The 24,683-nt window shown below is 35.2% G+C and overlaps 1 protein-coding gene and 1 long non-coding RNA gene across 2 annotated transcripts; both read left to right on the forward strand.

Annotated features, from left to right (window-relative positions):
* Positions 1 to 7,525: 7,525 nt before the first annotated feature.
* On the forward strand, positions 7,526 to 8,583 carry LOC108468957 (uncharacterized). Its single transcript, XR_001869015.2, has 2 exons — positions 7,526 to 7,874; positions 8,199 to 8,583. It is a non-coding gene; the product is annotated as an uncharacterized LOC108468957 (long non-coding RNA).
* Positions 8,584 to 10,640: 2,057 nt separating this feature from the next.
* Positions 10,641 to 11,642, forward strand: LOC108468323 (uncharacterized). The gene is made up of 2 exons (XM_017769213.1): positions 10,641 to 10,886; positions 10,938 to 11,642. The coding sequence occupies exons 1-2, from the start codon at positions 10,641 to 10,643 to the stop codon at positions 11,640 to 11,642; spliced, it is 951 nt and encodes a 316-aa protein (XP_017624702.1).
* The last annotated feature ends 13,041 nt before the right edge of the window (positions 11,643 to 24,683 follow it).

Here is a 24,683-nt window from a genome sequence, read left to right on the forward strand (position 1 = left end):
CAAATAATTAGGATACTATGATCAAAAATAAATCAAATGCTCCTAACTAGATGTGTTATGAGTGCAAAAAATAAGAATGATCTTTTTAAAAGATCACCGCTTGTTGTTCACCAGGGTACTATCACTGATTTATTATGCTGCCATCTTGTTCGACTGGTATTCTTGACAGAAAACCTAAAGAAACAATCACATTTTGCTCAGCAAACCGCTGTAATTTCAGAGTCCCTTACATTGTAATTCCTGGGACATAAAGTTTGAACTTCCCACTGCAACCTCAGGGGAATAGACATTTGATTTCCTCTATCCATCCTGTGACAACTCAGAGGTATAGGATTTTCAATCAATTTGATCTGATGAACAGACGTATATGTCTGATATCTTCATGAATACAGAATATCATTTTCTTTCTTCAAGAACAATCCCACTGCTCATTCTTTGCCAGGATTATAACACCAATTAATTTCTTTGACAGAAAATCCAAGGAGATAATCTCAATTTAGGCTTAAATATTTCCAACCTTAAGCTTGGTGAGTTTTAAACAATAGTCCTATTTCAGGCTCCTGTATTATTTAGAAACTCCCCAAAGTAATACGCGAAACTTCCTTTATGAAAGTATTATTAGTCCAAAAATCGTTATTTCAATGCAAAATGCTTGAAAAAGATCATAACCATGGACAAGAAAGGAATTAATTTAGAACATAGCTTGAAACAAACAAGCAAATGCAACCAAGAAAGAAATCTTTTAGGACGTGACCTGAAAAGAACAATGTAATCAAAGATAACAAAAAAATGGGTAAAAATGGAAAGCTAGGTGTCTGAGATATCGCAGCTTGAACTTCTCTGTACTAACTTCTTGAGGACCATTCTGAGCTCAATCTGTGTTTATGGGATCTGGAGTACTTTGTCAATGCCCCAAGACGTAACATTCTTCTTTCATTGTTAATTCAGGCCTAGTAAGACTATTGTATGCCCCATTTTAATCCAAATCTGAGCCGCCCTTTTCGGGTTTTCAACTCAAATCCCCTTTAGTCTTAAAGTGCCCTTTGCGGGTTTTCACTTTGGCCTCTCCTTTTTCTTTCTTTTTCAATTTCTTTGATTGATTCTTTCTTTCTTTTTTTGATTTTTTTCTTTTTATTTCTCTTTTTTTTTTTTATTTTTTTAAGGTCTCAAGGCGCCCTTTGCGGGTTTTCACCTTGGCCTCTCCCATAGAACACCCTTTGACTGTATTTTGAATTCCCCGAACTGGGCAAATCCTTTCGATCAAAAACATGCCTTATTTACATAAGGTCCCTCTTAGTTTGGCATATTTCTTCCTTTGAAATCCTTTTGTATAGGAAGGATCTTCTTCAATATCAAACTCTCCTCATGTAATTCTCAAGGATAAACCTGCATCATCTGACTGTGACAAATATCTTTTAAATTTGACTGATTAGGATTGAACCCATTCTGATTCATCCAACTTTAATTCTGCCAAGACTCAAAGAAAAGGAATCTCGATTTCAAGAACTGTTTCAGTTCTATAAATCAATATGTTGCCCTGGTGAAAGTCTAGGCCCATGTTCGAAAAATATAGAGGGTAAATGATAACTTCTTTATGCCAATCCTTACAAAACTCAGTCATTTTTCACTATGACCCTTGTACTGTTGTTTGTTTTTCCTTTTTTTTTTTCTTTCTATTTTTGTACTTTTGTTTTTTCTTTTTGAATGCCTTTGCTGCACTGTGATATATTGTCTGATCTTTGAACAGACTGCAAACTTTTGACATTGCGTAGTTGTATTTGAAAGTAATCCTTTCTATCATTACTTGTCACATCCCTTTTTTTTTTCTTTTTCTCTTTTTTTTTTGAGGTTTGATGACTATCAGTCTTGTAATATTGACATATGAAGTGACCTTTACCCCCTTCGTGAAGTAATCAATGATTGCCAAGATGAATCGATGTATATTAGACGAGAATGGCCTGATAACATCCTTGTCCTATATAGAAAAAATCAGTGAAGAAATGAATGTGGCTTTAACCAATGCAATCCTCTTCCATGGTGGATCAACAATACCCAAACCTCATGATTAGCGTGGCTACCATGAAACCTTTAACATGTGTCCTTCTGGCACTGTGTAGGCATTTTGTATCATCCACAGATCTTAATATCTCAAATATATCTCGACATGATTATGTGAAAACATCTTTGAATTTCTTGAAGTAACTCAAAGACAATTTATTTTGTCCCTGTGGTGATTCAGGTTTCAATCTTTACCTCGTGTTCACAATATCCATTGACCCTTCATAAAGTAGGATCTGTTTTTTTATCTTGTTCTACCGTCCCTAACAAATCAGGAAATAGGTTACAATCTCTGTCATCTTTAAAGTCCTGGGATCCGATTAAACACCTATCTCACCCCAAAAAGGAGTCAGCTACAGTGTTGCTCATGTCATTGATATTTGGGGACCTATTGTAGATACAAAGGCAAATTCCAAAGAATAAATGATTCTGAGGATAATTATTTGTATGGTATGATCATCAATGAAGAATGAAAGCATATTTACAAAGAAAATAGTCCAAAGAACAAAAGAATATATAAAGAATGAAAGAATATTTATTTAAAAAGAATACATTTTATTGAAATAAAAATTTTTGGACACAAGCCTATTTCACAAAAAGATTCTTATTGCCCCTAGGCTAAAAGCAACAAGCGCGTTTTGAACATTACTCTAGATTAGCTCTAAAAATACAAGGATCTCTTCCACAGTCCCATTGCTTAAAACACCCCCAAGTACATAAGGGTTTGGAAACTTTTATTCCCTGGACCTCTCCTTGGATATGTCATTCAAATTCTCTTTGATAATTAGTGGTTATAACCCTCGGCTGGCCTATGTTGACCAATTTGGAAGGCATGCTCGCGATGTTCACTTCATTTTCCTTGTTTCCCGGAGTTGACCTTTTGGCACCTTCTCCCATATCTATTTTCCCATTTCTTATCGCATCTTCAATCATCTCACCAGACATTACTATATCTGAAAAGCTCAAAGTAGCACTTCCCAACATATAGTCAATGAACGGGGCTTCCAGAGTATTGACAAAAAGCATCGTGGTCTCTTTTTCCAGAAGAGGCGGTTGGACTTGTGTTGCTACCTCTCTCCATCTTTGGGCATATTGTCTGAAGCTCTCATTTGGCTTCTTTTCCATATTTTGCCGGGTAATTCTGTCAGGTGCCATGTCTGTTACATGGCTATACTGCTTCATAAAAGCCTGTGCTAAGTCCTTCCACGAATGGATTTTAACGCGACTCAATTGATTGTACCATTTAGTTGCTGACCCGATCAGACTGTCTTGGAAGCAATGGATTAACAATTGATCGTTATTAACATATCCTGTCATTCTTCGACAGAACATTGTGATGTGAGCTTCAGGACAACTAGTTCCATTGTACTTTTCAAACTTTGGAGTTTTAAATTTTGGCGGGAGTACTAGATCGGGAACCAAACTTAGATCCTTAGCATCAATCCCACAGCAGAAGTCAACATTCTCCATTGCCTTTAATTTTTCCTCCAACCATCTATACCGATCCTCAAGTTGTTTTGGCAATTCCCTCTCTGTTTTTTCCATTTTATCTAAATCAGGAACTTCAAGATTAGTGGGGTTGCCCCCTGGATTGGAACTTGAACCTATCGGATAATCTACCGGTGCCGAGTTACCAGCCTGATATTGTTGAGTTCTGATAATAGATACACCTTGCGGACCTGTCTGAACATTTGTCAAGGTGAAACCTGGAGGGTAGAGAGGCTCCTTATTGTCCCTCCCAGTATTGATCATGGAACTTTTCCTTTCTTCAAGCCCATTTGTCAGCAATTGAGACAACTGGTTCAACATATTCCTTTGAGACTCTAGCATCAAATCTCTCATATCTTGCCTAATCTTCGCTACTTGCTCTTGCATCTGTATTTGTAACTGGTCTTGCATCTCTCTTTGAAGTTGTTCAAGTTTTTCCAATCTTTGGTCCATATCTTTTGTCTTAGCACGGGTACCGTAACGACGCTTGGTTGGTAAATTTTTGTTGGTTCCCAGTTTAACTAAAATGATTTCAATTAATTAGGAACCCCTTTTATGAAAATTTAATGCAAATGATGAAATGATACAATGCAATGCAAATGCATGGGATGAATGCAAAAGAAAGAGAGATGTTGATTTTCAATTTAATTCTATTAGAACAACTTTTCTAGAAAACAAATCCCTTTACATAAAGCAGATTACATATACGGCATTGTTTTCATATTCCAGGCGAAGACACCGATCCCTTTTCTTCGTGAAATCCAAATCTCGCAAGCCTCTAATAAATGCCTCAACTAGCTCTTCTTTGCTTGATCCAGGCTAGGTCTCATTATCCTCATGACGTTGATCATTAAGAAAATCGGGATGCGACAGCTCTCGAACAATCTTTATCAGCTTGAATCTTCAGGTAAGGACTTGTTTTTCTCCACGAACTATCAACCTTCTTCCGTCAATTTAGACAACCGTATTATAATCCACTTCATCAGGAAATTCGTTTTCTTATGACAAGCTGCTCTATTTAGCAATCAAATATGAATCAACACCTCCTTTCTATGATAATGTAATGCAATGCAATTATAAACAAAACAAAAACAAAACACGTTAGTACAAGTGAAATAAATATCCAATAAAGTACCTATTCAGGTGACCACTAAATTTGGGCAAGGTTCTACGTAAGGTGGATTCTCAAGGTTCACTATATGTGGTTCAGTTCTAGAGAAAGGGTACCTGAACCAATAGATTCCTCAATTCTCACCCATTATAGGCTCATATGAATCGAGTTCGGTTCAGGGGAATACATTTCACTATGACCATGTGGAGATGAAAATCTCACGAAATCATAGGTACGGATGTATCCCGGAAGCAATCCACTAGCCTGTACGGAGGTGAAAACCTCACGAAAGCATAGTTTCTTACTCCCACTTAACAGGTATAACCACAGCGGTCATGCAATGCAATGCCATATTATTCTACAAGACTCGAACCACAACAATTATACAAACAAATGCAATTAAAATAATCATGATCTTCAAAACAAATTTTCAATTCTTTGACAAAACGACAGCAAATAATCAATTTTATGGCCTGACTCTCTTCGTTCAATCCCTAGTGGAGTCGCCAAGCTGTTGAAACCCTTTTTCATTATTGAAAACAATGGGATTGACTTTAAAAAACAAAACGTGGAGTCGCCACCAACCTTTTGTTTAGGTGTGATTGGATCACCTAATAAAACACTTTAAAATAATTCTGGTTCACAAAAAATTAAAAATGGGTTCGAGAGTCAGTTACGCATGAGGAAGGGTTAGCACCTTCATTACGCCCAAAAATTGGTACCAAATTGATTTGATGCTGTCCTTATATCAAAAGTTTTAAAAGAAAAGATTTTCCGAAGTATGATTTTTTTAAATGTTTGAATAGCTCAAATTAGCGGTCAAAATTCTCTCGTTTTAAAGATATGCGGTATCATACCCAAAGACGATTGAATATGATCTTTTATACCTTTAAGAATACGATTGAATTTTGACTTTTGAAAACTGGTACACTAAATTATAAAGGGTTATCCAAATATTTAGTTCACCGAAAAAGTCATACCCAGTACGATTGAGCACGATTTTCCGAATTCCCCAAATATTAGATATTTCTTTATTTCGAATTTTGAATGGCGAAAAATTGAGAAATTTACTCAAAAATACGTTTATTGTTTTAGAATAGATGAAATACCTAGTGTATTGTAACAAAACACACACACACACATATATATATATATATATATATATATATATATATATATAAAAGGGTTAATGAACATGGAATAATATACACAAAGTACAATAAACCTCACTTAATACATCTAAAATTATATACAATTATTTTAAGTATGATGTAACCCAACATTCTTTAAGCATGGATAGTGAATAATTAATACAAAATAATATACACTATAATTAACATGACACAAAATAAAATGATGCACAAAACAAAAAGATATATATATATATATATATATATATATATATATATGAAACAAAATGGAATTAGAAATCAACGTCATTTTCAACATAACGATGAATTAGTAATCATATAATACGTATATAAGTTGACAAATTTGCATAAAAACTTAGGATACATGTTTATTGAAATAGTTATTATAAAATACAAAGTTCAAATCAAATTATATGTGAAATACTTAAAACACAAACTCATTTAAAATTGATAATTCACATGATAACTTAAATAATGTATTAAATATGAAGGAATCACAATACATGATATAAAATAATATACAAAATAAATTTATGAAACATGTATATACAAGTAAAATTGGGTATAATTATTTTAAAAAAATGAAATTAATAAGGTATGAAAGAAACAAGTTAATATATAAGTTATATGTAAAAAAATATAATACATAAGGATAAGATGAGAGTGTATACAATAAATAAATTATATGATTTAAAATAGGGTTCTTAAAAGAAATATATTATACACATAAATAACTTTAAAAGAAGATACATGCATAGAAAAATATTTACATAAAGTTATATGAAAATAATAACACGTACCATAGTAAAAATAATTTAATATGGATTATATACATGTGAAGGCATTTTAAAATAATTGAATATGAAAATAATATGGAATAAAAAATATGAATTATAAAATTAACCTAAAATTAGCATAAATTATATATATAATTAATAAAAAAAACTGCAATTATATATAAATTTACTAAAAATTATATGTATAAAAATAATATTGCTTTAATAATGTATGCAAATTAAATATAAGTGCTAAACAAATGCTTAATGATAACTTAAAGAATGCATAAACTATGTAGGATATTTTAAATAATAAAGATATATAATAAAATATGTGAATTGATCTAAAAGAAATTATATATAAAATACTAGTATTTAGCAATGTACATAAAATAATATATATATATATATATACCAATATTTTGTTTGAATTTGAATATTGTATAAAACATGTGATTTTAAATAACAAATACATATAGAATCATAAATATGTGAATAAATTAAAAAGTTAAATGTATATAATATTTTAATATTAATAATATTCACAGAGCCAGTTTTATTATAAGGTATATATAGAATAATGCACAAAACGTTACACAAAATCGTATGCAACACATGGAAATATAATTACCCAAATTACAACAAATAAATCAACCAATAATATAAATGATACAATTAATACAAACATTCCCAAATAATATACATGTTAAGCAAAAACAAAATGAATCTAAACAAATTATTTAATTGAAATCAAAGTAGCATAAAAAAAATTTACAAAATAAATAAACTACTAATAATAAAATATGACTCATATATAACACGCATGAATTCACAGGGACCACAATTGAAATTATCCCTGATCCTGAAGCATTGCGTTGACACGTGGGTTAAAATGCAAAGCCATACAAATGTTAGGAAAAAATTAAAAAGAAAATAAAACAAATCAGGTGCAGAGGGGAGCGAACCATAACACGATGAAAAGGGGAAGGGCCTGCTACCTAAATAAACCATTTTAGGCGCCAAAGCTTCGCCCCCCTTTTTGACACGGTATCGTTTCTTTAGCAGGTCATTTAACCTTCCATTTCCTAAATCTATTTTCTAAACACGGCCCCCACTTCACCAAACTTCTCAGCCCTAAAAATCAAATTGTTTGGGCATATTCCAGCAGCCACCGAGTACACCACTTCATCAGGTGATCGATGGCACTCCAGCGACAATCGATGATGCCTTTGGACCCTTCCAACTTCAATTTTCAGCGAAGAGGGCAGAGATCCATGGCTGATTTGTAAGGTAAGACTTGCCTTTTTATTCTCTTTGTTTCAGAAAACCAAATGATGAAAAATACTTGCAGGAAAATTGATAGAAATAACAGAAAAATTAAAAGAACAAAGATCACCTTTCCAGAATTCTTTTTTTGAAATTTTCTAGATTTGATATATGTATATTGTATGTGTATGCGTACAGTATGCGTACAGTAGGAGTGAAAAAAATAGGGATGAAATCAATGGCTTTTTATAGCCGATTTACAGCATAAATAAAAAGAAAAAATAAAATTCTATTTTCTTGCTGTCATTTGCTGGCTTTTGTTATTGTTTATGTTATTTCTTCTCGCAGGTTCCATTGTGGCTATGGTCGTACGGAAGGAGGGGCCGTTCGTGGGCGTGGAGGAGGCTCGAATGCTTCGGTACTGGTTTCATGCGAGACTGCTGCGCACTTGAGCTTGGTGGCTAGGGTTCCAAAAATCTGGTTGGGGTTTGAGTTTTGGGCCATTAGGTGTTAGGCTGTTTGGGGTTAACTGGGTTAGATCTGTTATCGGGCTTAAGGGATTTACTTGGGTTGTAAGTATAAATGGACTATAGACATTTATTAGATTTTATTTTGTGATTTTTGTTTTTTAATTTTTTTTTTGGATCTTAACGGGCCCGGGCGAAATGGGCCTATTACAATTGACTTCAAATTGTTTTATATAGTATTTTGTTGCATATTCTTCGTTTGTTAATATTGGTATTAAAATAATATACATTGTGTGAATATTGTCATTACATGTTCTAGAAATTATTTATTAACATCTTTGTATTGTGGACATTCGTTAACATTGCATCTAATTCGTGTATTATTATTCCATGCTCTATGTTACCTTTTGTTTATTTAGTTTAAATCACATCATGTATTAAACTCCAACGTATTTGTCTAATATTGACCAATTGGTTTTGCTCCAAACAAAATAAACGCGCATCGTTAAATGCTATACTTGTTATTATTCAAAAATAAAAAATTTTCAATATATGGCAATATTTTGCATTTTGGGAATTCAAGAAATCGTACCCTAATTTACGTGGTTTCGATTTTCTTGTTAAACCTAAATAGCCAAATATCCTTTTAGATTTAAAAATACATGAAGTTTTGGAAAATTTAAAGGCAAACTGGTTCTCGAATGTTCGAATGTTGCATCCTAACTTATGGAATGTGGCATTTCGTTATCTTGGGACGAGTGGGCCTTTGATGTTCGTTTCAATTTAATTCAAGTTTTTTTTTTTGAAAAAAACATACGTTAATAAGAAGGGATCGTATTTTAAAATATTTTCAAATTTCAACTCTCGACATTAAGACATTAATTAATTAAATTTGGTACCAATTTTGGGCGTGACGAGGGTGCTAATCCTTCCTCGCACGTAACCGACTCTTGAACCCGTTTTCTCAAATTTCGTAAAACAAAACTGTTGTTTTAGTAAATCGAAATATTTTATTAAAATGATCAAATTATTAGATGATCCGATCACACCTCAAAAAATCAGTGGCGACTCCATTTTCATTTTTAAATAAAAGTTGACAACCTCTTTTCAAAAAATAAGGTTTCTACAGCTTAGCGACTCTATTGGGGAAATTTGAGAGTCAAGCCATAAATTGATTAATTTTTATCTTTTTGTTGAAATTGAAAATCTGTTTTAAATCCGCGATTGCTCCATTGCATTTTATCCATCACTTTCGTGGTTTTTATCATAATATGCTTGCTTTAGTAGTTTAAATCTTTTAATGTATCTTTGCATATTACATCTCATAAGTTGGTCGATTTTACCCTTTTAAGTGGGAGTGAGAAACTATTCCTTCGTGAGGTCTTCACCTCCGTATAGGATAGTGGATTGCTTTCGGAATACATCCGTACCTACGTCTTCGTGAGATTTTCATCTCTGTATAGCCATAGGGAAATGTATTCCCCTAAACTAAACTCGGTCCGTATGAGCCTATAATGGGTGAGGATAGAGGAATCTGCCGGTTCAGGTACCTTTACTTTAGAACCAAACCACATGTAATGAGCCCTAAGAGCCTACCCTAGGTAGAACCACGCCAAACACTAGTGGTTACCCGAATACGTTTTTGATTATTGCCTGTTTGCTTTGAGTTCTATTTTTTGTACATAATACTAACTTGTTGTGTTTTGCTGTTATTGCATGGCATTCCATCATAAAAAGATGTTGATTCATCTTTGGTTACTAAATAGAGAGCTTAGCATGGAAAAGAGGTTTCTTAATAGAGTGGAGGATAATGGGGCCGTCTGAATATGGTCGAGAGGACGCAGCAAGAAAAGGTGATAGTCTGACCGAGGGATACGTATTAGAGTTATGGAATTTCACCCGCATCAGTACGACTCAAAATAACCTGCAAGAATTAAAAGAGATATGAGACCAATGGGATGACGAGATCAAGCAGCTATTTCACTGTAATTACGGCGACTTGCTCTATCTACTCGATATAAAGGTGGACAAACATTTGTTCTGAGCCCTCATCCAATTTTGGAATCCCGCCTACAATTGCTTCACTTTTGAGAGAGTCGATTTGGTACCCACTGTGGAAGAGTACATGGCCTTACTTCGTTGCTCGAAGATTCAAGTCGACAAAGCATATTCGCGAGCTGCTAATGTCCCAGCCTTTTTGAAGAAATTAATGAGCATTACAGGAATGAATGAACTGTGGGTTGTATCCTAGATCAAGCAAAAAAGAGATAGTAAGTACATCCCTTGGAAGAAATTGAGAGATTTAATTCTAGCACATCCGGATATGAAGAAAAGGGTTGACGTTTTCGCTTTAAGCATCTACGGTTTGGTCATCTTCCCCAAGGCATTAGGGCACGTAGATGAAGTAGTCTCAGACCTATTTGATCGACTTGACAAATGGGTTACACTCGTCCCTACGATTTTAGCTGAAACTTTTAGGTCTTTAAACGCGTGCCGGAAAGAGGGTGAGGGCAAATTTATAGGGTGTGCACAGCTGTTGTTAACATGGTTCCATAGCCACTTCTGGAAGGTAGAAAAAGTTTCTTATCAAGTTTTTTCCTAGAACTACTCCCCGTTGAAGGAAGTAGTGGCTACACTGAGGCGAGACGACATTTCAGAAAAGAAATGGATGGCGATTCTCCAGAATCTACAAGTCGAAGATGTCGAATGGAAGACTCCATGGATGATCCCTGATGAGATCTTGTATTGCTATGGAGATTTTGATTGGGTTCTCCTACTTGGGATTTGGGGAGCCGTTAGATATGTTCCACTTCTCGTGTTAAGGCAGCATCGATCAAAGCAGTTCATACTAGCGACACAAGTGTTGGCTCAATGCGAGTTCACTTACAAGGGCGATAATTATAGAAATAAGATTCGTGAAATATTGAACACTTGGAACCAAACCCGTAGAATGAAAGGATTCGCCGCAGGTCCGATGACGACCCTTGAGTATGACTGGTGGTGGGGTACAAGAATCAAGAACATCCCAATTCCAAGTCAAGAAAGCACTCGCCCAATAGAGAAGCACTTACAAGTAATCCCGTCTGAATTAGAGATCATCAAGCAAGATTTTGAGAAAAGGAGTTGGGAATTAGAAAAGAAAATAGAGCAGTTAGAGAAGGAAAAGATATGGCTAGGACTAGACGTCGACATCCACAAGCTAGAGGCCGAGAAATTAAGAAAAGGCAAAAATAAGGCCGAAGAATATTTGGATATTTTGAAGACAGATTACAAGAAGCTGCGTATGTCAATAAGAACTGTTGGTTTGGGTAAAACATTAGAGTAATGGTGGCAAGAAATCAAGGAAGAAAAGACTAGAGCCGATCAATTGGAGAAGAAGTTTCAAGATGCTCGAGTACAAGAGGATACTCTAAAAAAGAGTCTATTGGAAAGCCAAAATAAAAAGAGAGGCTAAGAGCTCGGGCAGTAGAGTTACAAAAGTCACTACATCAGCATCGTAGTCGCAATTCTGTAATCGAATTAAAGGCTAGCCTAAACAAGATTAAGGAGTTGAAAGGAAGGATAGAAAAGCTTGAGACCGCACTGCGAAATGGTGAACTTCGAGTTGAACTTCTTGAGGCAAACAATGAACATTGGAAAAAACAGCTCCACTGCTCTCAAGATCAGATCAGAGATAGAGATTATATCATGGGCGAGGCTGTGGCTCAAGTGTGAGAGGTGTCTGACCATCTGCAAAACCTGGCAGTTCAGGCTGATGTACTAAGTGTAAAATATGAGTCGAAATCAGATCGGTGTCGAGAGTTAGCTTGGCTTCTTAGGAAAGTTAAGGCTTTGGGTATTTGTGCAAAGTCGCATATGTAATCTATTTTTTGTAAAGAAATTTATTTTCTAGCAGAGTTATTCTAATGAAATTGAATCAGAATCAACACTTTTCTTTGCATTCATTCATCTGTATGACATTTCATCATATGTACTAAGTTTCATGAAAAGACCCTAATTAATTAAAATTATGACAGTTACCCTGGAAACCAACGAAAATCCACCAACTAAATATCACTACCGTACCTGCCGCAAGATGAAAATAATGGTTCAAATAATGGAAATATTAGAACAGTTGCAAAGAAATATGCAAGATCAACTGCAGGCATAGATGCAAGAACAACTAGCCAACATTCAACAAGATATGAGGGATCAGATGTTAGAATCTCAAAGATGTTTGATAAGCCAATTAAAGCAGTTATTGGCTGTAGGGCATGATAAAGGGAAGAACCCTATGGTCAGTTCTGGAGATGATCATGAAGACCCCGCTTATCCTCCAGGCTTCGCCCCGACAAACGCCCAAACGTAACCAGATTTGTACCCACAAAGGGTACCTGTTACCGTCAGATCCCAATATCAGGCTGGTGTCTCAGCACAGATGAACTTTCCAATGGGCTCGGGTTCTAATCCGGGGGATAATCCAACTAACCTCATCTTCCCTGATCTTAATGATGTGGCAGAAATGGAAAAGACAAAAGTAGATCTGCCAGAATAACTTGAGGACCAGTGCAAATGGCTAGAAGAGAAGTTCAAGGTAATGAAAAATGCTGACTACCATTGCGGGGTTGACGCCAAGGACTTAAGCTTAGTCCTAGACCTAGTACTCCCACCAAAGTTCAAAACTCTAGAGTTTGAGAAATACAATGGGACTAGCTGCCTGCAGCTCACGCTACGATGTTCTGTCGTAGGATGACAGGATACGTCAATAATGATCAGCTATTAATTCACTGATTTCAAGACAATCTGATCGAGTCTGCAGAAAAATGGTACAACCAGTTAAGCCGTGCCCAAATGAATTCGTGGAAGGATTTGGCATAGGCTTTCATGAAGCAATATGTCCATGTGGCAGACATAGCGCCCGATAGAATCATACTACAAAATATAGAAAAAAGGTCAAGTGAGAGCTTTAGGCAGTATGCCCAGAAGTGGAGAGGGGTAGTAACACAAGCCCAGCCACCTCTTCTAGAGAAGGAAACGACTATGCTTTTTACCAATACTTTGAAGGCTCCATTCATCAACCACATGTTGGGAAGTACTACTAAAAGCTTTTCAAACATAGTGGTGTCTGGAGAAATGATAAAAAATGCAGTAAGATGCGGGAAGATAGAAGCAGAGGAAAGCGCCAAAAGACCAGCCCTAAGAAAGAAGGAGCACAGAGTAAATAATGCAAGTATATATAAAAAAAGGCTATTCTAAACCAATCACGGTAGGTCAACCAAGGATAGTAACCACTAGTCATCAGGGCCCTTCAAAGCAAGAATCCAATGCAAGGCCAAATATGGAAAGGCTCCAGTTTCTGCCCATCCCAATGACGTATGGGGAGTTGTACCAGAATCTATTCAATGCACATGTGGTATCCCTATTCTATCTAAAACCCATACAACCCCCGTTCCTAAAATGGTATGACGCAAATGCCCAATGTGAATACCATGCGGAGATAGCAGGGCACTCGATCGAGAACTACACTGCGTTTAAAAAGTTAATCGAAAGATTCATTAAGATGGGGATCATAAAGTTCGATGACCCATCAAGACCTAACATAGTAGGAAATCTGTTACCTAATCATTCTAATAAAGGGCTAAACATGATAATCGAGAGTGGGGGCAAAAGAATCAAAGTTGACATAGCTGAAGTAAAAAATCCACTGAGATAGGTTTGGGAACAAATGGTAAATAGAGGTTTAATCACATAAGATTCAAAGGAAAGGCCCAAAAGAGTAGAAAAATACTGTGAGCTCCGTGCCAATGAGGGTCATAACATTCAAGAATGCTCCAAGTTCAGATCCACAGTGCAAAATCTAATGGACAATAAAGAGATGAATTTTATGAAGAGATCAAATGATCAGAAGAAGGAGAGGTTTATGCCTTAGAGGAAGGATCAACAGAAAGGGTCCAAAACGTTAATTACCCGGTAGTAATCATTTCGTGACTAAGGAACAATGAAGCAGGAATACGAAGGTGCCGAGAATGATAATCGAAAAACCTGTATCCTTTCCCTACAAGAATAGCAAAAGGGTTCCTTGGAACTATGACTGCAACGTGACAATCCCAGAGGAGGAAAACCTGGTCAATGCTTCAGAAGAGGGCAAAGATGTAGGCTTCTACACGCGTAGTGGGAAACACTACGATCCAGCAAGTTCAAGAGAAAAATCCATAAAAGAAAAGGCGTTAGCGGTGGAACAAGAAAAAGAAAAGACGGCTAAAATTGAATCACTTATTAATGAGCCGGTAAATGAGAAAGAAGCTAAGGAATTCTTGAAATTCCTTAAGCACAGCGAGTATAACGTCGTAGAATAACTACACAAACAGCAGGCTCACATATCAATATTGGCTTTACTCTTGAGTTCAGAAACACATTGTACCGCACTGATGAAAGTGTTAAACGAAACCTATGTCGTTGATGATATCTCCGTGAACAAGCTAGATCGTCTTGTCAACAACATAAGTGCCGACAATTTCATTTTCTTTAATGACAATGAGATACCGTCAGGGGGTATAAGATCAACTAAAGCTCTACAAATCACCACCCACTCCAAGGGGTATACGCTGCCAGGGGTATTAATTGATAATGGATCGGCCCTAAATGTCTTACCCTTATCCACACAGAACAAGTTGTCCGTGGATAGCTCTCACATGAAGACATGTCAAAACATAGTAAGGACATTTGATGGCACCGAAAGGAGAGTAATTAGAATAATCGAAATACCCCTTCTGATCGGCCCAAACACGTACAAGGTGGACTTCTTTGTGATGGACATTAAGCCCTCTTACAATTGCTTGTTGGGGAGGCCTTAGATTCACTCAGCGGGAGTAGTGCCATCGTCATTACACCAAAATTTAAAATCGGTAATTGAGGGTAGACTGGTAACGATAAACGCAGAGGAAGACATTATTACATCCGTTACCAGTGACGCACTATACATAGGGGCGGACGACGAAGCGATAGAATGCTCCTTTCAATTACTGGAATTTATCAACACAACATTCATTGTCGAAGGGAATAGGATCCCAATGCCCAAAATATCCAATACTACAAAGATGGGCCTGTGATTAACGATTGGAAAGAGAGCCTTGTCGGGAAGAAGACTCGAAAGATATCTCCAAGGAAGGTCGAGGCACCGATGTTGAAAGATAAACGAGACCATTTTGGCTTAATATTCAAGCTAGATGCAAGGTAAAAGAAAAAAAAAAGCAAGAGAAGAAACAGGAAATGAGAAGAGTGCGTTTAAGTGCGGGAGAGGTCAAATGGGGGCCAATGACTTTTCCTCATATATCTAGAAAGTTTGTGTCAAGAGGAATAATCTACCCCGAATAGAAGATTACAAGAAAGGAGTCTGCCGAAGAAATGTTGGAAAATTTGAACATTAACACCATATCCAAGGAAGAAATAAAAGAAGAAAATCTATCAGCATTTGCCCATATGTACCTGGGAGCGTTTTGAATAATTGGACCGCGGAGGAGATCCCTGTAACTTTTGCAATTAATTCAGAGTAATGTTCAAAACAAGCTTATTACTTTAAGCCTAGGAGTAATAAAAATCCTTTTGTTAAATAGGCATATGTCCAAATATCTTTATTTCAATAAAATGCGTCTTGATGTCTCATTCTGAGCAAGTATTCTTTTATTCTTTTCATTTCATTCATAACCAAAATATTCTTTTATTCTTTCTATTTCATTCATAACCAATCATATGGATATTTATTCTTAAATTCTTTTGTTCTTTGGGTCTTCTTTTATATCTATAACAGGCTCCCAAATATCAATGATATAAGCAATGCTGCTACTGACTCAGAGTCTCCTTTTGAGCAAGATGTGGGTATGGAGGATTCTCAGGATTATGAAGATGATCAAGACTGTAACCTATATCCTGATTTGATAAGGATGGTAGGGCAAGATGAGAAATAAATCCTACCTCACAAAGAGTTAGTAGAAATTGTGAGCTTAGGAGAGGGAAAAGAGGTGAAGATTGGAGCTTGTATCGTCCTAGAGACAAAGCGAGGCCTTATTGAGTTACTCCAAGAATTCAAGGATATCTTCGCATGGTCATATCAAGATATGCCCTGGTTAAATACTGATATCATGGTACATCGACTCCCCAAAAAGGAAGAGTGTAAGCCAGTTCAACAGAAACTCCGAAGGATGAGACCCGACATTTTGTTGAAAATAAAAAAGGAGGTCAATAAGAAACTCGGTGCTAGTTTCTTACAAGTGGTTAAGTACTCAAAATGGGTAGCTAATATTGTCCCCGTTCCAAAAAAAGATGAGAAAGTACGAATGTGCGTAGACTATCGGGATTTGAACGAAGCCAGCCCAAAAGACAATTTCCCATTGCCTTACATTGATACCTTAGTGGATAACACGGCAGGTTACTCACTTTTCTCCTTCATGGACGGTTTCTCAGGATACAACCAAATAAAGATGCATCTTGAAGACATGGAAAAGACCACATTCATAATCATGTGGGGAACATTTTGCTATAAGGTGATGCCATTTAGGCTAAAAAATGTAGGAGCGACATATTAGAGGGCCATGATAACCCTCTTCCATGATATGATGCACAAAGAAATAGAAGTTTATGTCGATGATATGATGACAAAGTCCTGAATAGAAAAGGAGCATGTGTAAGTTCTGAGAAAACTGTTCTTAAGGTTAAAAAAGTACCAGTTAAAGCTTAACCCAGCAAAATGCACCTTCGGGGCTAGGTCAAGGAAGCTGCTAGGATTCGTAGTCAGTGAAAAGGGGATAGAGATTAAACCAGACAAAGTCAAGGTTATATAAGAATTACCTCCACCGCGCACTCAAAAAGAAGTTCAAGGTTTCCTAAGAAGACTAAATTACATTACCTGGTTCATTTCACAGCTAACTAAGAAATGTGACCTGAGGAGTACCAGAAAACTTTTGATAAGGTCAAGCATTACTTGTCCAATGCCCCAGTAGTAATGTCACCTTGCCTAGATAAGCCACTGATACTATACTTGGCAGTATTCGAAAATTCTAAGGGATGCGTGCTAGGCCAACATGATAAGTCGAGAAGAAAAGAAAGAGCAATATACTATCTCAGCAAGAAGTTCACTAAATTTGAGACAAGATATTCGCCAATTGAGAAGTTGTGTTGCGCCTTGATTTGGATGACCCAAAGACTGAGACAGTACATGTTGTACCATACAACTTGGCTCATTTCGAAACTAGACCCTCTGAAGTCAACCGCTTTGAATAGAAGAATGGCTCGATGGTAAATTTTGCTTTTTGAATTTGACATAGTCTACGTGAACCAGAAAGCTGTAAAAGGGAGTGCAATAGCAAATTTTCTAGCCAGTAGAGCTCTAGAAGATTACGAGCCTTTGAGCTTTCATTTCCCGAATGAAGATCTAATGTATGTTGCAATCACTAAAGAAGACTCTCAAGAAGGCCATCCTTGGAAACTAAACTTCGACGGAGCCTCAAACACTGTGGGCAACGAAATCGGGGTAGTTTTGGTATACCCAAACGGAGATCATTACCCTTTTACCAGTAAATTGGATTTTGATTGCACAAACAACATGGCGGAATACGAAGCATGCATCATGGGTATCCATGCAGCCATTGAACGCAAAATTAAAGTGCTAGAAGTATATAGGGATTCTACACTAGTGATCATTAGACGTTATGAATTCAGACTCAGTCAAAAAATACTTCACCTAAAAAAAAAAGGAGAGGCTAAGGCGAAAACCCGCAAAAGGCGCTTTGAAATCAAAGAGGTTTTGAGTTGAAAACCCAAAAATGGGCAATTCAAATTTTGATCAAAGGTGGGGCATGCGGTAGTCTCGCTATTCTTGAATTAACAAGAAGGAAGGATGCTACATTTAAGGGCATCAACGAAGTACTCTGGATCTTTTAAGCACGCGTCAAATTCAAAGGGTCCTCAAAGCGTTTGTGTAGAGAAGCTCATACTACGATCTCTGGGGCACTTATTTTTATTTTTTGTATCTTAGCAAAATTTGCTATCTTGATTAACTTATTTCGAGCTTTGATATCAATAAAATTTCATCTTGTCTATTATGATAGTCTTTTTCAAGCATGTTTCATTGAAATAACGATTAGTGGACTAATAATATTCAAGCAAAATGAGTTTTTCATATTACTCTGGAAAGTTTAAAATAGTACAAGGACCTGAAGCAAGACCATTGGTCAAAACTAACCAAATCCGAGAGTTGGAAATGTTGGGGAAAGAATAGCCCAAATTGTGATTATTCTTCGAGTTCTTTGTTAGAGATATCTGAAGAAGACAGAGTAAAACGTCAGTGATAAAACCTTGATGAACAATGAGAAATGACAACCCAAACATTAATACGGGATCATTCTCATGACATTATACATTCATGCAAATATCATTCATACACATCTAGTTAGAAGCATTTGATTCATTCTGATCATAACATCCAAATCACTCGGCATAAAGATAGGCCCATGAAATGGATTCTACAGGTCATGTTCCCCAAAGAATGACGTAACAGACCAGAGAAACCAAAAATCTTATACCCTTGAGAATGTAGTGGGATTGATTGAAATCACCATGGCGAATCTTATCTCCCTAAAGTTGCAGTGGAGCATATTGAAGCCACTAATCTTATCTCCCTAGAGTTGCAGGGAGCAGATTGAAGCCACTAATCTTATCTCTCTAAAGTTACAGAGGAGTAAATTAAAGTTACTAGTCTTATCCCCCTAGAGTTGCAGTGGAGTAGATTGAAGATAGTAAACCTTATCTCCCTGAAGTTGCAGTGGAGCAAGTTGAAGTCAAGAGTCTAATCTCCCTAGAGTTGTAGTGGAGTAGATTGAAGTTACAGATCTGATCCCCCTGGAGCTGCAGTGGAGTAGATCGAAGATAGCAAACCTTATCCCCCTAAAGTTGCAGTGGGACAGGTTGAAGTTACGAGTCTTATCTCCCTGTAGTTGCAGTGAAGCAGACTGAAGATAGCAAATCTTATCTTCCTGAAGTTGCATTGGAGTAGATTAAAGCAACAAATCTTATACCTCTGAAGTTGCAAAAGGTCGGATTAAATCTACCATAGCAAGTCTTATCTCCTTGAAGTTGCAGTGAAATACATTAAGGCTACAGATTACAAATCTTATCTCCCTGAAGTTGCAGTGGAGTGGATCAAAGCAACAATTCCTATACCCTTGAAGATGTAGTAGGATGGAATAAGGCTACTTAAAGAAAAGAAGCACCAAAAAGTCAAGATTCAGCAAAACCAGGAAAAATTGACCCTTGTTAAAGTCTTTGCTCCAATCACGCTACACGTCAACGAGCAAAGAGGGTTAGCTGTAATAGGCCAATTTTGGCTAGGGCCAGATTACAAAAACCAAACCAAATAAATAAAAAGAGTCTAAAATTAATGGTCCATTTACAAACCAAGTAACCTAAACTAAGACCAAAGTCCAAGCAGATGACCCAAACTAAAACCCAAACCAAACTAAACCAACCCAAAGTTAAAACCCAATTACAAACCCAATAACCTAGAAACCCTAACCCACGACAAATAAAAAAAAACAACAACAAGAAAAACCCTAGTCCCCTAAGAGCTTTAGCCGTTGCGCCTCTTCACGCGCGTCACCACTGCCGTACGCCAGCCTTTGTACGCCCTTGACACCTGCAGAAAAAAATTAAATGCAATGGTAGAGAGGAACACGCAAGCAACAGTAGTAAATAGCAAAATAACAAAAATTAGAAACTAAAGAGTTGTAAAATTCGGCTATAAAAACCCAAACTCCGTCTTTGTATCTTTTTTACGAATAGACAAGATTAAATACAAAAAAGATTAAAAATCCATAAATCTTCTAAAGGTGATTTTTGTTTCATATTTTGATATTTATTTTGCTCTAAGTTTTTTTATTTTTTGTTTCATATAAGAAAATATAAAAAGAGAAGGAAAACTTACCGAAGTCCGCGTCCTCTTCGTTGGGAGCTCCCCCTCTGGCATCTAAATCGGCCCAAAGAGAGGGTAGAGAGTCCCTTTCTCTTGATATTCTCGGACTAGGAAAGCTTTGCTTTCAGATCCATTTTAAAAATAGCCGAAAATTTAATTTTTGCGTGGCTCAAACTACAATCCACGGTGGAGCCACGGTGGTGCTGTGACGGATGCCGGGAAACCCATCGGCCTGACCTAGACCAAGGGAGGGAAGAGTTAAAGAGAGTTGAGTTTTTTTTTTAAGAGAATGGGTTAAAATAAATTTTTTAAAAAAATTTGGGCTTAAATAGTGCCTTGAAACGACACCGTTTCAATTTACCCCCCAAGTGCCAAAACGGTGTCGTTTTGGGGGGAACCCGCGACTCGACCCGATTTGTGAGGGATCCGCGTGTTTTTAAGGACCAAATAGGCTGTTTGCTATTTTAATCCTTCTGTTTTTCTTGTACATTTCAATCTGATCCCATGATAGTTTGATATTTTTGAGATTTGCCCACATAATTAATTTTTTATTGCATTTGGGTCCTGTATTGAAACACTGCGCGCAGGGGTTGGGGAATAATTACCCAGTTAACCCCTGTTCCTTCGCACATGTTCTATTTTAGGCCCTGTTTCTTTTTTTCTTTTTTTTTTGATGAGGCCCATAATTTTAGCCTTTTCAATTCAATCCTTAACCCTTTAACATCAAATTGTTTTATATATTTTACTTATTATTTTATATATATAAATATTTCATTTTAACCAGTTTTACATATTATTTATTTTAAATATTTTTATATGTTATTTACTTTAAACTATTTTATATATATTATCTATTTTAAATTTTATATGTTATTTAGTCATACTGCTTTTATATGTTAACTGATTTAAATTCTTTTTATTATTTATTGTAAACCTTTTATTATTATTTATTTTAAGATTTCATATATTACTTATATTAAACTGTTTATATATATATATATATATTTATATATTATTTATTTTAAATTTATTTTTCACATATTATTTATTTTGAACTTTTTATTTGTTATTTTAAATTGTTTTATAAATTATTTATTTTAAGTTGCTCTATATATTATTTTATTATTTTGTATATTAATGATTTTAAATTGTTTTATACTATTTACTTTAAATTGCTTTTTATAGTATCTATTTTAAACTTGTTTTTCTATATATTATTCATTTAAAATTGTCTTATTATTTATTTTAAATTTGTTTTACAAATTATTTATTTGAAATTGTTTTATATAATATTTTGTTGCATATTCTTCGTTTGTTAGTATTGCCATTAAAATAATATACGTTGTGTGAATATTGTCATTACATGTTCTAGAAATTATTTATTAACATCTTCGTATCGTGGACATTCATTAACATTGCATCTAATTCGTGTATTATTATTCCATGTTCTATGTTACTTTTTTTTATTTAGTTTAAATCACATCGTGTATTAAGCTCTAACGTATTTGTCTAATATCGACCAATTTTTTTTGCTCCAAACAAAATAAACGTGCATCATTAAATGCTATACTTTGTATTATTCAAAAATAAAAAATTTTCAAAATAGGCAATATTTCGCGTTTTGAAAATTCAAGAAATCGTACCCTAACTTACGGGGTTTTGATTTTCTTGTAAACCTAAATAGCCAAATGTCTTTTTAGATTCCAAAATACATGAAGTTTTGGAAAATTTAAAGGCAAACTTGTTCTCGAATGTTCGAATGTCACATCCTAACTTACGGGATGAGGCATTTCATTATCTCGGGACGAGTGGGCCTTTGATGTTCGTTTTAATTTAATTCAAGTTTTTTTTTTAAAAAAACATATGTTAATAAAAAGGGATCGTATCTTAAAATCTTTTCAAATTTCAACTCTCGACATTAAGACATTAATTAATTAAATTTGATACCAATTTTGGGCGTGACGAGGGTGCTAATCCTTCCTCGCACGTAATTGACTCCTGAACCTGTTTTTCAAATTTCGTAGACCAAAACTACTGTTTTAGTAAATCGAATATTTTATTAAAATGATCAAATTATTAAGTGATCCGATCACACCTAAAAAAAATCAGTGGCGACTCCATTTTCGTTTTTAAATAAAAGTCGACGACCTCTTTTCAAAAAATAAGGTTTCGACAGAAATTATTAAATAAATTGAGTCGAAAACGGGGTACTGAGACCTCGGTTTGATAAAAACAAGTCGAAAATATTTTTATAAATATTTATGCAGTGTTAGTAATGTGGTATTAAAATTTCATTAGAAATTTTAACATTTGGGTGGTTAATTAAATAAAAAGGACTAAATTGAAAAAGGTGTAAAAGTTGCTAGAAGGATTAAATAGCTCAATTGTCAAATAAGGAAGGACCCAAAGTGTAAATAACCCCAAGGAAGATATTTTGGGCGGCACAATCAAAGAAAATCAGAAAAATTGAGGAAATAAGGGCAAAATTGGAAAATTACAAAATTAACCAAATAAAGATAAGACTAAAGTGGAAATATCTAGATTTCTCTTTATTTTCTTCATTCTCATCAGCAAAAAATGCCATAGGAGGGTTTTCTAAGCTGGTTTTTCATAATTTTTGCATCAAGTGAGTAAATTCTTGCCTTTTTTCTTGTAATTTTTGTGTTTTTAAGACTTTTACAACTAGGTCCGACTATCTAATTCATTAGTTTTTGATTCTATGGATGATTTCAGAAGTTTCCATGGATGAGTTCTAAAATTTTATGATGAATTAGCATGAAATTAAAGCTTTAATTTGGTTGTGAGATGATTTTTTTAAGTAATTTCAATAGAAATTGATGTTTAGGACCTAATTATGAAAAATGTTGAAATTAGGGTTTGATGATTAAAATTTTGATTTCCAAAGGTTATGAAGTAGTTTAAAGTGATAGAATAAATGTTAATTGAGAAAAATCATCTCAATTGAGAGGTTAATTAAGCACGGACTAAATTGTAAAAATTATAAAATTTGAGGTAAAAATGTAATTTCAAAAATTGAAGGGCATAAAGCATGAATTGAATTTGAATTGAGATAAATGCTAATGAGTAAATAATTTTATATTTTAGATCAAGAATCTGAAGATAAATAAGGAAAAAGAAAAGTTACTGATTAGTCCCTAAAATAGTACAACTTTTACAAATTGGCCCAGGTAAGATGGTTGAACTTGTATAATTTTTTTGTTAATTTGAGAATGATATAATGTTTTATTTCATATATTGCTATTGAATTATTAATATTGGAAATAATGTGAAAAATTGAGTTAAAAGTCAAATTGAGAAAGACGCGGGATTGAGTACGTTCGTGTTGTGACAAGTGATGAATTGACAGATAAGACCATGGCTGATCCATGTAAAAGTGTGAAACGTATGTATGGTATTTCAATAAAGAAAACCATACTGAGTTATGAAACATAGGTATGGCATTTCCCATACTGAGTTGTGAAACATAAGTATGGTATTTCCATACTGAGTTGTGAATTGTGGCACTGAGCAAACGACGTACTCAAATTCGTAAGACGTCCCTTAATTTGACAAGTGTTGGTAAGTGATAGTTGAAGTTAAGTGTTGAAATATGATAGTATATTTGATATTGAGCTTAATTGTATGGACTCATCATTTGAGATTGTATTTGGTAGGAATTGATTGTATAATATTGTTTAATGAATTGTTTGTGATTTTTTGGTAAGGTTGTTATTAAGAGCCTATGAACTTACTAAGCTTTCTCAAGCTTACTTTGTGTGTTAATTGCTTCTGTAGATTTACGTGGTATCGGTGGATCGGAAAAACACATTGGGAAGTATTATCCAGAGTTCCACTGGTAGATTTTGAATACAACTTTTGATTTATATGGCATGTATAGGACAGGGTTGAAAGATGTAGTTTTGAAATATTGATATTTGTATGTTTGAATATCTATGTTTTGAAGTTATTTTGGTAAGGTAATGAATGAAACCTTTTTGAAAAATTAGGATAAAGTAGTATTATGGTATGTTGGTAGATGAAAAACTTGTGTTTTGGTTGATTTGGTTGATTGGTTTGGACATATTTGTGTATTTGAAGGTTGTGTGCAGGTAGATTTTAAAAAGGGTAAGAAATGCGGTCTTAAAATGGCCTATTTTCGTCTACACGGGTAGATACACGAGCGTGTGTCTAGGCTGTGTGTGACACACGGTCCGCCCCATAGGCGTGTGAACCGGTTGTGTGTCCCCTGTATCTTAATTTAGCAAAACAGAATGTCCAGAATTGGCCACACAGGCTGAGACACAGTCGTGTGTCTCGGCTGTGTGAGTGACACGGCCTTAGAACATGGGCATGTGCCCTGGCCGTGTGAAGTTTGCATTTGATTATGAAAAATAATGAAAATAAAATCGACCACACGATCTCGCA

Source organism: Gossypium arboreum, chromosome 8 (genome assembly GCF_025698485.1).
Source record: "Gossypium arboreum isolate Shixiya-1 chromosome 8, ASM2569848v2, whole genome shotgun sequence".
Classification (NCBI taxonomy): Eukaryota; Viridiplantae; Streptophyta; class Magnoliopsida; order Malvales; family Malvaceae; genus Gossypium; species Gossypium arboreum.

What these genes read in the sequence shown, in the direction of transcription:
- LOC108468323 (XM_017769213.1), top strand. Translation starts at nt 10,641, where the DNA reads ATGAAGAAAAGGGTTGACGTTTTCGCTTTAAGCATCTACGGTTTGGTC. An exon ending in TCCATAGCCACTTCTGGAAG is followed by an intron (nt 10,887 to 10,937) that starts GTAGAAAAAGTT and finishes TCCCCGTTGAAG; the next exon opens with GAAGTAGTGGCTACACTGAG.